Source organism: Babylonia areolata, chromosome 20 (genome assembly GCF_041734735.1).
Source record: "Babylonia areolata isolate BAREFJ2019XMU chromosome 20, ASM4173473v1, whole genome shotgun sequence".
Taxonomy (NCBI): domain Eukaryota; kingdom Metazoa; phylum Mollusca; class Gastropoda; order Neogastropoda; family Buccinidae; genus Babylonia; species Babylonia areolata.
Genome location: NC_134895.1, coordinates 18,651,874 through 18,667,042, shown reverse-complemented (window position 1 = coordinate 18,667,042; position 15,169 = coordinate 18,651,874). Strand labels below are relative to the sequence as shown.

General features: G+C 38.4%; 1 protein-coding gene across 1 annotated transcript in view; it reads left to right on the top strand.

Annotated features, from left to right (window-relative positions):
* The first annotated feature begins 1 nt into the window (after position 1).
* Positions 2 to 15,169, top strand: part of LOC143295292 (VWFA and cache domain-containing protein 1-like) — a 75,455-nt gene continuing 60,287 nt past the window's right edge. Inside the window, exons 1-3 of the mRNA XM_076606913.1 lie at positions 2 to 549; positions 12,466 to 12,528; positions 13,103 to 13,251. Coding sequence (XP_076463028.1) covers positions 217 to 549; positions 12,466 to 12,528; positions 13,103 to 13,251 — 545 coding nt within the window. The 5' untranslated portion in view covers positions 2 to 216. The remainder of the gene's footprint in view (positions 550 to 12,465; positions 12,529 to 13,102; positions 13,252 to 15,169) is intronic.

Genomic DNA, 15,169 nt, shown 5'->3' with positions numbered 1-15,169 from the left:
ATCGTCTGGACAGGAGTACTGAAGATGTAGAGTAAATCTTTTGTCAAAATGGGCCAAGAATCATGGATATCTTTCCTATCGCATATGTGCAGACGCCTGGATGGTGTTTAAAGAGGAGTACAACGGATGTGTTTGCACCGATCGCGCATTGTAGAGTACTCAGTGTGCCATAGGCCTCCAAAGAAGCATCGCTCGCTGTTCTCCTAAGATTTCAACATGGCGACTCGACGCATTGAAAAGACATGGAAAAATTCTGTTTGGTGGTTACTTTCTGTGATTACTGTGTTTATCCAAATTAGTGTGTCTGTGGAAGATGGCCGACAGATGATTGGTAACAGTGTGGATGAATCGGGTGAATTAAATGTGAGAAATCTGGACGGTACGACTGACCGTCGGACGTCTGTGGACGACGGGTATGTGACCGACAATAAACAAGACCCTGTCAGTCCCGAAATGTTGGGAGGCATTATTATTCAGCATGAATCTCAGAAACTCTCAGCGCGGTTAAGATGGCTTAGCAACGATGAAATTGGAATAACAAATATGCAGGTAAGTCTGGATCATGCATGATAATTATTTTGCAGTGTATCTCCCTCGCCCTTTTGATATAGTCAACAGACTGGTTAGCACATGTCCTGTATTCAGAACCAAATTCAGTAGCAATTAAACGGATTTTTAAAAATTAAGCTTAAAGTTGTGTTTCATTTATGAATTTACGTTGTAGTAAAAACGAGTTTATTCGGTTTTCATTAATGATTGTCATTAGATTTTCACGTTGTTAATGTGTTGTTTTGATTGTGTAAGTAAAGTTATTTATAAACTCTGGTAAACCACAAGAGAAGTTAGCATGTGGTTGTGAGCATAGTATGTACTAATACTAATAGTATGAACGTGATCTCATGAAATTACAATGATCAAATCTTAGAAGATTTTATATATTTAAGAACAGATAGCTTTTTTTCTTTTAACCTAAAGAGACATAAGCTTACAATGTGCAAGAATTCAAAGAAACCACATAAGATTTTACTGACATATCTAAGATCATTTTACAGACTCAAGGACAAATAATGCTTTTTTTAAAACCATCTAAGAACAGTTAATTCCAACTATATCAGTCATTTATGCTGAATATATAGTACAATCTATAAAGTGGCCAGTGACTGTTTTAAATTGCACTTTTTTGTAGTTGTAAATGGTTAAAAATAAAAAAGTTGTTCAGTTCCACAAATGAATTATTCTAATTTTATGATGGAATTGTGGGTCACTTACTGTGTGTGTCATCCGTCCCAAAGTTTCCCACTAGTATACTATATAGTAATTAGTATATTACCAAAATTGAATTTATCAATATTTGAAATTATTGAAAATGTCTACTGCTGTTCCAGAATCAGAATACTTTAATTATATCAGAAAAGGAAAGTAAGTCACATCTGTTATTTTTAACAAGCAATAACAATGTGTTGTGGTACAATTAGATATTCATGAACACTTTGTCTTTTTTCATGTCTTTTTCTTTTTATATGTGTATGAAATTTACAAAATATTTCTGAAGCGAGTATTGTTTGATTCAGAATCATTATTTCCACTATTACCAGTAGATTTAGAATTTAGATCACCATAAAAAAAACAACAAATAAAGCAAAATGTTGTTGTTTTTTCTCTCTTTTTAACTTAAGTATAGATCTGTAACACTAACAGACATTTGTTGTGTGTTTTTTTAAGTATCTGTTATAGAACCAAATCAGCACTGTATTTTTATCCTCAAATGTTTCATTTATTTTTCCTATAAAATATTGCTTGTTGTACATGAATGCATACGCACACTCAGTTGATTTATGTACGTGCACACATTCACACACACACACACACACACATGCACGCGTGCTCATATTGTTATATTAGTAACTTGCTTTTTAAACACATTCATGCATATATATGCATTTATTCACATGTATCATATGTATGCATGCAGTGAGCATACATATGCACTCACACAAAGCACAGCCACACACACATGCAACAGTGACTGAGAGTGAGAGATTGTCACTACACACATGTGCACTCGCATTATGACTAGTACTAAACAAGGTCTTGTGCCCATTTGGATTCTTTTGGTTACTCTAAATCACGTGCATGATACATACACAAACTTGGTTTATCATTTCATCCTAATGACTAACAATACTTAGCATCCACACTGTACTATACATATCTAAATGTTTATTAAAAAAAAAATATATATGTGGTTTTATTGTTATTATTGTTGTGTTTTTAGATTATCATTGTTGTGTGTCTTAGTTAAGTACTATTATTATTGTTTTCTGTCTGTCTATAAGAGTGAGTGTGTTAGTGTGTGTACATGTTTTGTTTTTCATTTCCCCTCCAGCTAAGCACTCCTTTTTCTGTTTATAATTTAAATTAATCATTTTTATTGTACATGAATACACTCTCACTATGCCAGTATCATTCAATATCAATCAATGGGCACCATTTGATATAAATATGCTGAACTGTGGACCCCCTTCATGTGTATTTAAATGTGCATGCAAAAGATAAAATACACATGTTAATGGTTAAAGATCCCGTAATCCAGTGTTCAGTTGGTTATGGAAACAAGAACATGCCCAGCAAGTAAACATACCCAACAGGCAACCCCTGAAAACAGAGTATGACTGCCTGCATGGCATTGGTAAAAACGGAATACATGCAACAGTTGATATGACTTTTTTTTATGAGTGAACGGGGGATTCGCAGTCCATGAACGAAGAAGATGACTGAGCTTTTATTAATTATCTCTGATTTCATACCATTTGAATCTTTCAGATTTGTATTGATTTTTTTTTAGAGAACTTTTTATTTTGATCTTTCAGTTGATACTGCCTTTGCATGGAATGGATCTAAACTTAGAAAACATGTATAGTTTTTTGGAAAGAAATAGTTAGAGCTCAGAACTGAGACCATTGTTATCAAATGGCTGATGGAGGCAGACACTTTAACTTCAAGAAACAGACATACATTACATATTTAAACCAATTAAACAAAAGTAGCTCTTATTGGGTTTAGTCTGAACTCTAGAAAGACAGATTTGTACTGTATACCTTATAATGTGGTTCACTTTCCACATCAGAATATGATTCAAAAATCAAAATAGAATAAGTACTTTTTGGCACTTTCTGTCTCACTCTCAGGATTTGAGAAAAACCCTTGACTGTTCCCTAGTTCTAGGATTTAGTACAAGTACTGTAATTCTCTCCTTGCAGGATGCCCCACTTACTTGTTATCCAGACTTCATAGAGTCCAAAACCATGTTGTATGGCTTATCTTTCATTCTCCCAAATCTGCTCATGTCACTCCTCTTCTTCATTCCCTCCACTAGTTTCCTATGTTGAGAAAATAATAGATTACAAACTTTCTGTTTCTCTGCTAATGTGATATGCCACAAATTTATGAATAGCATGGCTCTTTGTTACTTTTCTGAGCTCCTGTATTATTATACTTGGTAACTTATTCTCCATCTTGCCAGCTCTGGTCATCAGGTGATGACTGCCTTTTAAAAATTTTCCTCCTATGGAACCAGATTGTATAGAAAATGCACTTTCTCTTTCCAGTCTCCTTACTCATGGAATGCACACCCATTTCCTGTCCACCATGCTGTTTCTAGCCCTTATTTCAAAACCTCTTTGAAAACTCATTTATTTCCTGCCATTCATTGTGTTCAAATCAGTAATTTATTTCTTGTCTTCACCAATATTTTTCATTTTGCTGTCCATTTGTATTATTGTTAGTATTCTTTAAACATGCACATCCATGTTCATGTACCTTGAGCAGCCAAGGTGAGCTTGTGTATGTGTGTGTGTGTGTGTGCGTGCACGCGCGTGCGTGTTTATGTGTCTGCATTTGTGTTGAGTGATTGTGGGAGGGTTGGGGTATTCAGGTGCATAGTGTGTGTTTTTAGTATGCATACAATATATAAGTTATTGTGCTTTTCACTGTAATCATTTACTGATTTTGGGCTTTTGTTTCATTAGATTGGATTTTTTTTTTTTTAATGTGATATATGAGGAATCTTATTTTAAAAAATTAGATGCACCAACGCATGAAAAAAGTGTCTTGAACAGTGTCTGCAAGCACAAGTCTGTGCATAGTATAACTGAATGGATAGAAATAGATCTGTATGAATAACACCAACATCCACACTAATAGTAATACTGTGATAGGTATGACAAAGACCTTGAACTGTTGAAGTATTTAAAACAAAAATTATAGGATAATAATATTAATATTAATAATTAAGAAAAATAAATAAAATGATCAGTGCTACAGATAATCCCATCAAAACATAAATGGATGGAAAATGATAAAACATATCAAAGAGTTTGAAAATGTGAGGAAAAAGAAATTATTATTTAATTCATATCTGCCAGTGTTTATTTTATTCCTCTTTTATACTTTTTACATTTAATAAATCTTTTCAAAGTTATTTTGTAATTCACAGAAGAGTTGTTACCTGCAATGATGTACTTCTACCATCATGTTCAGGAGGGTGGCTATTTCATTATATATAATGTGTTGTATTTTGCAAACATTTTAATGGAGGAAAACAAAAGCAGGTAACAGCTTTTACGATTGATCATTACAAAATAACTCATAGAAGATTTTTTTTTTTTTTTAAGTGGATTTTTTTTTTAAACACTTTCATCAAAATGATCACAAAATATTACAGAATAACGTTTTAGAATTGTCTAAGCTAAAGTCAAGAGGAATAAAGCGAGTAGGTAAACATAATTATAATATGTTTATAACAATGATAAATTGATACTGAGGATGCAGGTACCAGCTTACTAAGTTTTCTGATATTTGTGAACACTATGACTGTAGTTAATATATATATGGAAAATATTATGATTAATTTGATTTTGATACTTATCATATTGAATAAAACTTTAGATTTACAGATTTGATTACCCAAATTTATTAACACTTCTTGCAAGAAAATATGGTTCAAATTGATGCATGATAGTATTGAAAAATAAATGGGCATGCTGTAGCCTGTTTCTTAATTTTATCATATCTGTATTATGAAAATAAGACAATTTCAAGTACACTGTGTTAGCATCACACAAACCGGAGACAAGCTGATGGAAACTGGTCTTAAATCAAGCCCAGTCCAGAAGGGCAGCCGTTGTTGCAGTGCCACAGCAAACTGTCGGCAAGCAACCAAATTATCTGGGGACTATTTGCACAGGCAAGGGGGACTTTCATGCTACTGGCCCTGTTTGGCCAGGCTTACCCAAGAATTGAACTGAGCTCCCATGCAAGGACAGTTTGAGTAGGTCTCACTCTTCTCCACCTAATCCTTTCAATCCCCATGTGGCTTCCCTCCTGCTCATGGCTGCCTTGAACATTCTTCATGCCTCTGTTTTTCATCTCCGTCTGTGTTTCCATATTACCTCTTTTCTTTCTACCCATGCTTTACACAGTCAAGCACCTTGTCAAACAGTCATATAAAAATTGAGTCATATATATATATATATATGTGTGTGTGTGTGTGTGTGTGTGTGAATTTAACATTTTCATACTTTGATGAGTTGGTCAGAAATGTTATTTCATTTATAAATACTTCAGAAATGCCTCTGTTGGCTATGAATTGTTGGTCTCTTTGACTTAGTTCGAGCCTTTCTGTAGCTGTCCCACTGCCTCCCCTACTCCTACTCCCTTCTTCTCCCTTTCCCCTTCCCTCTTTCTGTCTCTTGCCATCTCTCTCTCTCTCTCTCTCTCTCTCTGTTTATCTTTCAGTTCTCCTACTATCTCCTCATTTTCTCATTCTTTTCCTTTCTCTGCACCTCAGCTACTTCTGCAGTATACATTTATATTATTTTAGATATAGTATACATATATAAATTTTTCTATCTGTTGTTATCAGGTTTATGTGGATTCATAAAAGCTTAAAACTGCTCTGTAAATAAATGTCATTTATTCCTTTGAGTTGGAGGTTTTATATTTTTTAATTCATGTTAACAATGTTAATATTACTTCTTTTTTTTTTTTTCTGTTAACTGTCAGTTTGTGTTGGTTTTTTAAATAAAATTTGTGTTGTGCAGAAATTTCAGTTAACTATGTTAGTGTGTATGTGGAATTCAGAGTAATAACTAATATTACAAATGCAGTAAAATTTTTATGTATATAAAATGTATTTATACATCTTTATATAAAGGTGTATGAATATATTATATATAATATACATAAAAATCTCTATTTTGAGAGAGATAAAGATGCTGTTTCCTTTGCAAGCTGTGTCACTGCTCACAGGGCAACACTAGCCACACTCGGGAAACATGGAAAGTCAGTCAAAAGAAATGCCATTTTTTACGGTCAGAACAAAGGCAGACCCAAACACCATCCCATTCCCTCATTCCCCTCACCCACCCCAACATCAACTGATATAAAACGGACTTTTTTCCTACTACGGCCAACGGGCAATTCATCATCCGTCAATAGATCAAGGTCTCTCTCTCCCTCTCTCTTTCTCTCCCAACTCTTTTCTCTCGCTCTCTCACAATGGCACCCCCACACACATTCTTCAGGTTGGTGAGGTCAGCTCCAGGCGACTGGACCGACCGTTCCCCCCGACCCATTGTTGCGGGTCACACAATAAAGAGAAGGGAGGGGGAAATTTATAGGGCACGGGCGTGCGGGAGTCAAGACAGAAACCCGGGCGCTTGAAGAGGTGAGCCAACAAGGCAGGCCTTTCATGTGGCGCCCGTAAAGAGCGGGCAATGAGGGCCGAGTTACCTGCTACGATGAATGGCGGTCCACAAGCCGGCTCCTGGCCCTATTTGCCATGCCCTGGCCATGGGCCGCGCTGTTTGTTGCTGCTGGACACGAGAGCTCAGCCACGGGCTTAAAAATAGTATTTTTACAAGTCCGTGGCCTGAGCTCAGCACTTCACTCTGCCCATCTGCCTCCTCCTCCTCAACCCAGTCCTCCATTTTGACCATAAGTGGCCCATACGTACTTCAGTTTTTTGAAGGTGCTTGGACAGCACATACATTTTCTTGCTAGTAACTAACGTAAATTTTATATAGATAGATCTACGTGTCCTATGTTTTCTTGTTGCTGCTCCAGGTTCGAAGTGCTGTGTGATTTTTGTTTTTATTGCTGTTGTTTGTTTTTTGTTTGTTTGTTTCATGCTGTTTGGCCAGGGCTGCAGCTTACTTTTTTCGAGAGACGAAAATAGGAAGATTAAAAAATGTCTGTATTTCTTAACAACTGGTAAGCTTAATGCAGTGATCTTCAAGATTCCTTAAGTCGCAGAAAGAAAAATAAACCCGTCTTTGAATGTTGTGGGTGCAGGGCGCCAGAAAAATACGTACTCCTAAACGGAGCACTTAATGATAATCCTACAAATGGAGATCTTGTATATCTTTTGCCCCAATGCAGATCGTGAGGAGTATGGAGAATTACACTAAAAAGTAGTTGTTGTTTCTTTTTTGTTTTTTTGTTTGTTTATTTGTTTGTTTTTTGTTTGTTTGTTTTTGTTTTGTTTTCAAATCAAAGAGCAAGCACAAAACCATGGACTCTAAAAATGGGGCTGTCAGGTATATGAGACTTCGCCCCACAGGGTCTGAGCATTCAGTTTAAGAAGAGAGTTGTGGTTAACACTCTAAGTGCTTCTCTCTCCGCCAGTTCGTCAGTCTGGTTATCTTTTTAGACACTGGCGACTGCTCTTCTCGCTTCAATACGCCAAGTCTTACAGAGGGCTGGGGGGGGGGGGGGGATTATTGCCGGTGCCGACAGAGCTGGCCGATTGTGAGCAGTGGAGTTTGACACAGAAGCGAGAAGTTTTGCACTTGAACGCCAGAACGGGTAAGGCTTGAGATGAAAGGCCCGCACCGCGGGCTTTCTTCTCTGCCGCCTAATCCGTTTGCCCGTCTCTCTCTCTCTCTCTCTCTCTCTTTCTTCACAGTCTCTCTCTCTCTCTCTCTCTCTCTCTCTCTCTGGTGTAAATTATTTATTTATTTATCGCGCCTGAAGTGTTCTCTCCGAAAGTTCATCCCCAGATAGGCTATTCATTTTGTTTTTGTCATATACCCCATATCGTTACGAAATGGAACCAAACTGTATAAGTTTTTCTTAGTTGTTTATTTATTTACAGTTTGCAAGCTTTTTCGTTTGCTTTTGATACCGTGTCAGAACTTAGTCTGTTAATACCAGCACTGTTGAGAATGACTTGAATAGCAACCAGATGCAGTGAATTAATTGAGCAGTTGGTATCATCATCATGACTATTCATTGTGTTCAATCTCTGAATCTTACACTGAATCTTACAGTCGAAGTCGAACTAAAATAATTTTCCTCCTGTTTTTGACGAGTGATACTTTTCTGTTTCATTATTCTTTTTTATTTAAAAAAAAAAAGTGTATTACACACACACACACACACACACACACACACACACACACACACACACAGAGAGAGAGAGAGAGAGAGAGAGAGAGAAAAGCACACGTGTGCGCGCACACCAACATACACAGTTATTCAGACATGTGCATATTCACTGTCTCGCTCAATACATCACCCTCATCAGGTCCAAATCTTTTTTTCATCTGATATAGCAGGCCAGTTACTTTAAAAAAAAAAAAAAAGGGGGGGGGGGGGCAAGGCAGGGAAGTGGAAGGTATCCCGGTACAGGTATTGTCAGACGTGTGTGGAGAGGTGGGGGTGTTGATGGGAGAGGGGTAAGCCAGGCAGACCGATAGGGGGGTTGGGGGGGGGGGGGGTAGAGGGGGTAAGGGAGGAGCGGAGTGAGCGCCTGGCTTGGTCCGGGCAGGCCTCTCTAATCACTGCCTTCTCCAGTCGGCTGACTAGGGGGGGGGGGGGGGGACCCTCACGGCCCAGTGGACATCAAAAGACGACATGATACCCCGACATTTTCTACACCTCGCTTCCTTCACCTTCTTTCCCCATTCTGTCGGGAGAGGAAGTACTATTAGAAAAAGAAATGGAAGGAAAAAAAATAATGGGAAAGAGAGGGAGGGTGGGGGGTTGGCAGTGAGGGGGGTGGGGGTGGGGGAGGGGGGCTTGAGGGGAGGAGAAGAAAATGGAATGAAAAAGCCACGACTGTGAACCAAACCGCTTGCATGGGGCAGTCACTGGGAATCTCGGTTGGGCCAGCTAGGTCACTTTGGAAGTGAAAGACAGGCAGACTGGAGCGTCATTTCAACTGGGAGTGGAAATGAAATGAAAATTTTTTTTTTAAAAACAGAGAGAGGTGGTGAGGGGGAAGAAAAAGAACTGACAAGATTATAAGCCTACAGGGAGCTGTTTGCCCTTTGTTGAGCGGAGTCGCAGGGACGAAAAGTTGGAAATCAAATTAGTAAAAATGCATGAAACCACCGTCATCATCGTTTGGGGGACAAGGACGTTTGGGTACACAGAGCGGGTCAAGGAATGAAGAAATGTTGTTTTTTGTTTTGATTTTGTTGTTTATTTCCTCCCTGTTTGAAATGCCAAGTTGGTTGACACAATGACCCAATTAGTTTGTCACAGTTTGCTAATGAAACATAATGTTAGATTTTTTTTTAAACGTTTACCAGAAGTCACCACCAAACTCAAAAACAAAAACAAACAAACAAAAAAAATGATCGAGAAGGAAAGATTGTCACAGTGAAACCATAATGCATGGTGGCTTCTGAAATTTCTTAGATACACCAACTTTAGTAAGGTGTCCCTGTTCCGTTCAAACCTCACTTTTGTGGAATGTGCTGGATCCATTCATTGACCCAAGCGATGACAAACCCCACCCAGACTTGCTGACATCGGTATTGTCACCATTCATGGTTGATTACTAATTGGTTGAGGTAGATTCCAGTAATATTTCCATGTGTGTGCTTCCCCCACTCTCCTCACCACAAAGACGGCAAATAGAACACACACACACACACACACACACACACACACACACACAAAAGGGGGGGGGGGAGAAAAAAATCATAACCTCGCAATAACCTCAAATACCTCTGCACTCAGGGATTCTGGCGAACATGTTTTTTCAGTACACGGAAGCATCTGTGCACAGTTTGCAAAGGAAACACTCAGCCACAAATCCAGCGTCGGGTTTTAAAAAAAGAAAGAAAAAAAAGAAGAAAATGTCGGCACCTTTTCTCTTCTGCTTTGATCAGCCTTTGTTGGGGAGATTTATTGACAGGGGCGGGAAGGGTGGTATGGGGTTGGGGCTGTCATCTGTGGGTGTCTTCAGTGACCGACGTCGATGTTAGGATTGATAACTGTAACGTATTCCGTGGGGAGAGCGACAGGGATTTGTCAGTCGGGTAGATTTGCAGATGGATCTGATGATAACAGTCCTGGAAAGCAGAGTTTGTGGAAACTGGAATTGAAAGATATGTAAATGTCTTTCCCATAATCATGTCAGTACGCACATCCGTACCATTGTTAACTAATAACTTTTTTTTTCTTTTTTCAAATTTTGTACGCGCGCGCGTGTGTGACCGCCACTATTTTGTAAATTAAATGTTTGTTTGTTTGCTTGTTTGTTCATTTTAAAATAAGCCTTGCGATTATTCTTGGTAACTGTCGATTGTGAAACATTTAATTGTGATTCTTTAAGGTTTGTACATGATAATCGCACAATACTGATTTTTTGACATGCACAAATAAATGTTACATTATATTGAAGTAAATGCACACCCCTGTGGAGGTTCTGTATTGTCAGTTACCCAGGTAGAAATGTGCGCTTCTGGGCTTGCACTTATAGTTTGTGTGGGGTTAAGGTTTGGGAACATGCAGATCAGATGGTGAGGATGGGTGATTAGGAAACGTTTTATGTGGTCAGAGCGGGAGTTCGATTTACCCCACTGTTCAGTTCAGTTGAACTGAACTGTGGGGTTAATGGAACACTCCCGCTCTGACCACATTATACTTTCCCTAAAGAATTACCCGTCTTCATCATCTGATCTGCATGTTCCAAAATATAGCTGTAACAAACAAACAAAAATGTGAAGAAATAAAGAAGACAGAGATGAGAGAACGTAGAAGTGAGATTGTAACATAGAGACAGAGATGAGAGAACGTAGAAGTGAGATTGTAACATAGAGCTCAGGGAACATTAACTATAGAGGTCACCTCGATACTCAGGTCAAGTCCTGACACTAAACGACTGTCTAGCCCAAAGGCGTTATATTGTATGCGTTCAAAGAGAGCCCAAAGAGAGCTATCAGATCTTGTCGACGCGTCTAATGACAGATGGTAAATATTTCACTTCCAAACCCCAGCCATTACGATCGGCGATGCAAGCGCAAAAGGTGTAATTGCTGTGCGGGCTTCCCAGCGCGCAGAGTGGTATTTGACGACAGTCTTATCAATGTCAGCCACAGCCCGATCAAAGGCCTCGTGTTGCAGCTTGAAAGTTGGACAAGACTGATAAAACGGCGGGCATCAAAGAGCGCCGCTCCTTTGATGTCGGCGCTGTGTTTGTTTGTTGCTTTTCAGGTCTGGCCTGCCGAGCTTCACTGCTGTTGACTCAGCGAGGTTATAGAGAGTGAAAATGTGGGAAAAGGAAAAATAATAACCTTCTGTGTGTTATTTTGTCTGTCTGTGTCTCGTCCGTCTGTCTGCATTTCTGGTATTATTGTGGTAATTTGAGTGTAAAAGTTTACTCTGTGTGTGCGCGTGTGTGTGTGTGGTGGTGTGTGTGTGCATCTGAAATTTAAAAAAAATTAAATTAGAGCACACAGAATACTTAATAGATAATAAAAGTACAGCTTATAGAATAATTGAGAAATTGAACTTTGAAGTGGATTTTTTTTCTTCAAAGATTGATGGTAGGGAAAGTCAAAGGAAAAGGATACTATAACACCAACAGGAACTGATGCCTTCCTTTGGCCTTTGAAAGATAGACCCTCGCTCTCAGTCTCACTCACTCAGTCTCTGGACTCTCTTGCTGTCTAATCGTTCTGGCCTCGGTGATAAATCTTAAACATTCACTGTTAGATTCCTATGCAGATGATATACTATAGGCTTCAAAGCCTCATGATATTAAATCACATGTAGTCCAGGCTGAGTTCTCAAGACTGATATTGTCAGTGTCTATAAATCACGTGAAGTCTAGGTTGAGCTCTCAAGACTGGTATTGTCAATGTCTATAGATTCAAGACTGTTTAAGTATTAATAGAAATCAGTTGATTTGACATAGGATAGAAGGAAAAAAAAAGGCACTCACACACACACACACACACACACACACACACACACACAAACCAAAAGCTTTTTTTTCTCATACTCAATATTTCATGCATGCAATGCTTTTTCACTTTTAGTACTTGTTCAGTTGTTGGACTTTACATTTTTTTTTATTGTGTGGTCAAATATATCTGTACTAATTACTATTACTATACATATTTTTTAATATGATATTGAATAACAGTGACTGATTGATCTGTGTTCCAGGCAATATTTGATTCACTTCCATATGTCAAGAAGGAGACAGATGAATATACTCGATTGAAAGAGGTGAGTTTTCTTTTGCCATCTTAGTCACCAATATTTGTTAATGTTTGAATCAATAATTTACTCATGTTGTGTGTAAATTTTGCTTGCCAAAAATTTTAACGGTTAGAATATAATATATATATATAAAATATGCTTGCTGGTAACTCGCTATTAAGTAATGTAAGAGATTGGTTTTGTTCCTAAATTTCAGGGCAAATTGCTCAGACTAAAATTAGTGAAAGGAAAATTTTATATAAATCTTATATATATATATATATATATATATATATATATATATATTACGAAATATTGCTTAATAGACATGTATGCGTTTTTGGGTTTGTTTTGGGGGTTGTTGTTGTTTTACATACTTGTATTATGTAAACAAAAAAAATCATATACATAAAATAAGATTTAGAAAGGGATCATGATATCATTATCTGCATAAAATGCCAAGTTTGGTAAGTGAAAATTTAGATATTTTCTTTTTTAATGGAATGCACTGGATCTATTGACCCAAGTATCACTCAGTAACTTCCTTGTGAAATTTTCTTTTCACCATCTCTTTCATGATTTTCACACTCACCTGTTGCAGATCACACAGAGGTTGCAGCTTCGTTTCCGGAACTACCTACAGGTTCTACGCACCAACAAAATAACAGTGGAAAACCTGTACAAGTTTCATGTCAAGCAGCCCATCACACAACAGTATGATTGTTGCAACATCCCTTGCAAACACTTCAAGTAAGTGGTCTGCCATTTGCTGCTGCTGCTCTGTCTTCATGATTTGTCATTATTGTTGTTGCTGTTTGTAGTAGCTGAGATGACTTGTTATTGGGTGTATGTGTCATTGTGTGTGGGCACATGTGTATGATAATATTATATATCATAAAGGGGGTTGGGGGTGGGGTGGGCAGGCACTTGTACACGTATGATTTGATTGTGTATGTCTATGCGTGTTCCCTGAAAACCTCAATCATCTATTCAACACAGCCATTTCACCCACTCTAGGAAGACATTGTCACGAATGGCCAGAGGGCAAAACTAATGCAGAAGTGAAGCTACTCATAGAAGAAAACAGTAAAGGAGAGGACATCATCACATACGCAGATGGTTCAGTCACCGAAAGGCCAGTCCGGTTGGGGATTCACTGTGAAACAAAGTGAAAAAACAATTAGGGAAGAGAATGCTGCCTACCAAGTTACAACCTCCAGCCTAACGATGGAAGTTGAAGCTGTGGCACATGCCCTCCAGTAGCTATCATCTATCCATATGCCTAGAAACCAACATGAATCTCATACAGAAAATTGAAAGTGGAATGGGAAGCCCAGAGTGGCATGAGGCAATGCGCAACTTTCAGATTAAAAAGCTTACATGGTCATACTGCCTGGGACATGCAGGTGTTAAGGGAAATGAGCGAGCTGACAGACTTGCTGGTAACGCAACAGCAATGAGCGGCCTACATCTAGGAAAATCGGAAATCCTCAGAAAAGTCAAAGAATACCAAAAAGAACAGGTACAAGGCTATCATACCATCGATCCTCAAAGAAATAAAGGTAGAGAGAGGGAGCAGCCATGAGTCTAGCATGAAAGGTAGAGCACGATGTTTTACAAATCAAACGGATATTGGCAGCATTTCCAAACCAACATTGCACAAATTTCTTCATAACGGAACAGAGTCTCTGTGGGCTTTTCCAAATACAGTAGACTGAGCAACATGGTAGACACAACGTTGCTGGCATCAGAGATCTTTTCCCACCCCTCTTGCGGCCAATCAGTGGCAACCTCTGTGCTTGTGTTTGTGTCTGTGTCTGTGCGTGTGTGCGTGCGCGAGTGTGTAAGTGTACAGGAGAGCTCAGTGCACGTGTGTGTGTGTGTGTGTGTGTGTGTAGAGGATGAGGTATGTATGTGTGTGCATGTCTGTGCTGTGAGAGCAACAGAAGATTGAAACATGTGGGTGTGCATATATATATTTGTGTATATATATATATATATATATGTGTGGGGTTGGGGGTGGGGGATATGGGCGTATGTGTGTGTGCTTGTACAAGTAAGGCTTGTACAAGTAAGTGTGCATGTGTGTGTGTGTGTGTGTGTATGTTTGTGCCATGGAAGTTGCAATACGTAGCCTAGAAATGAGTGTGTGGAGGGGAGGGGGGAGTGCAGGGTAATTTGTGTGTGTGTGTGTGTGGTTCGAGTCTCATGTAAGTTTATGTGTATTTGTTTGTGTTTCATATCTGTGAAACTGCATGTTTGTTGCATATCTGTTATACATGTGTATGTGTGTCTGCATGTTTTACGTTTATTTGCTTGTATATTGTCATTATTGTCCTTTTATTTTATTTTCATTTATTGTTGTTGTTGTTGTTTTTTTGGGTTTTTTTTGTTGTTGTTTTTTTTTGTTGTTGTTGTTTTTTGTTTTGCTTGTTTTTTTTCTTTTTCTCAAGGCCTGACTAATCTTGTTGGGTTATGCTGCTGGTCAGGCATCTGCTTGGCAGATGTGGTGTAGCCTATATGGATTTATCCAAACGCAGTGATGCCTCCTTGTGTTACTTATACTAGTAGATAGTGATATGCGTGTGTGTGCACAAGAGTTTTATATGAGTGCAAATGTGTGTTTTGTGGAAGAAAATACCACACAGGCAAGTCCTTGCTCAACATA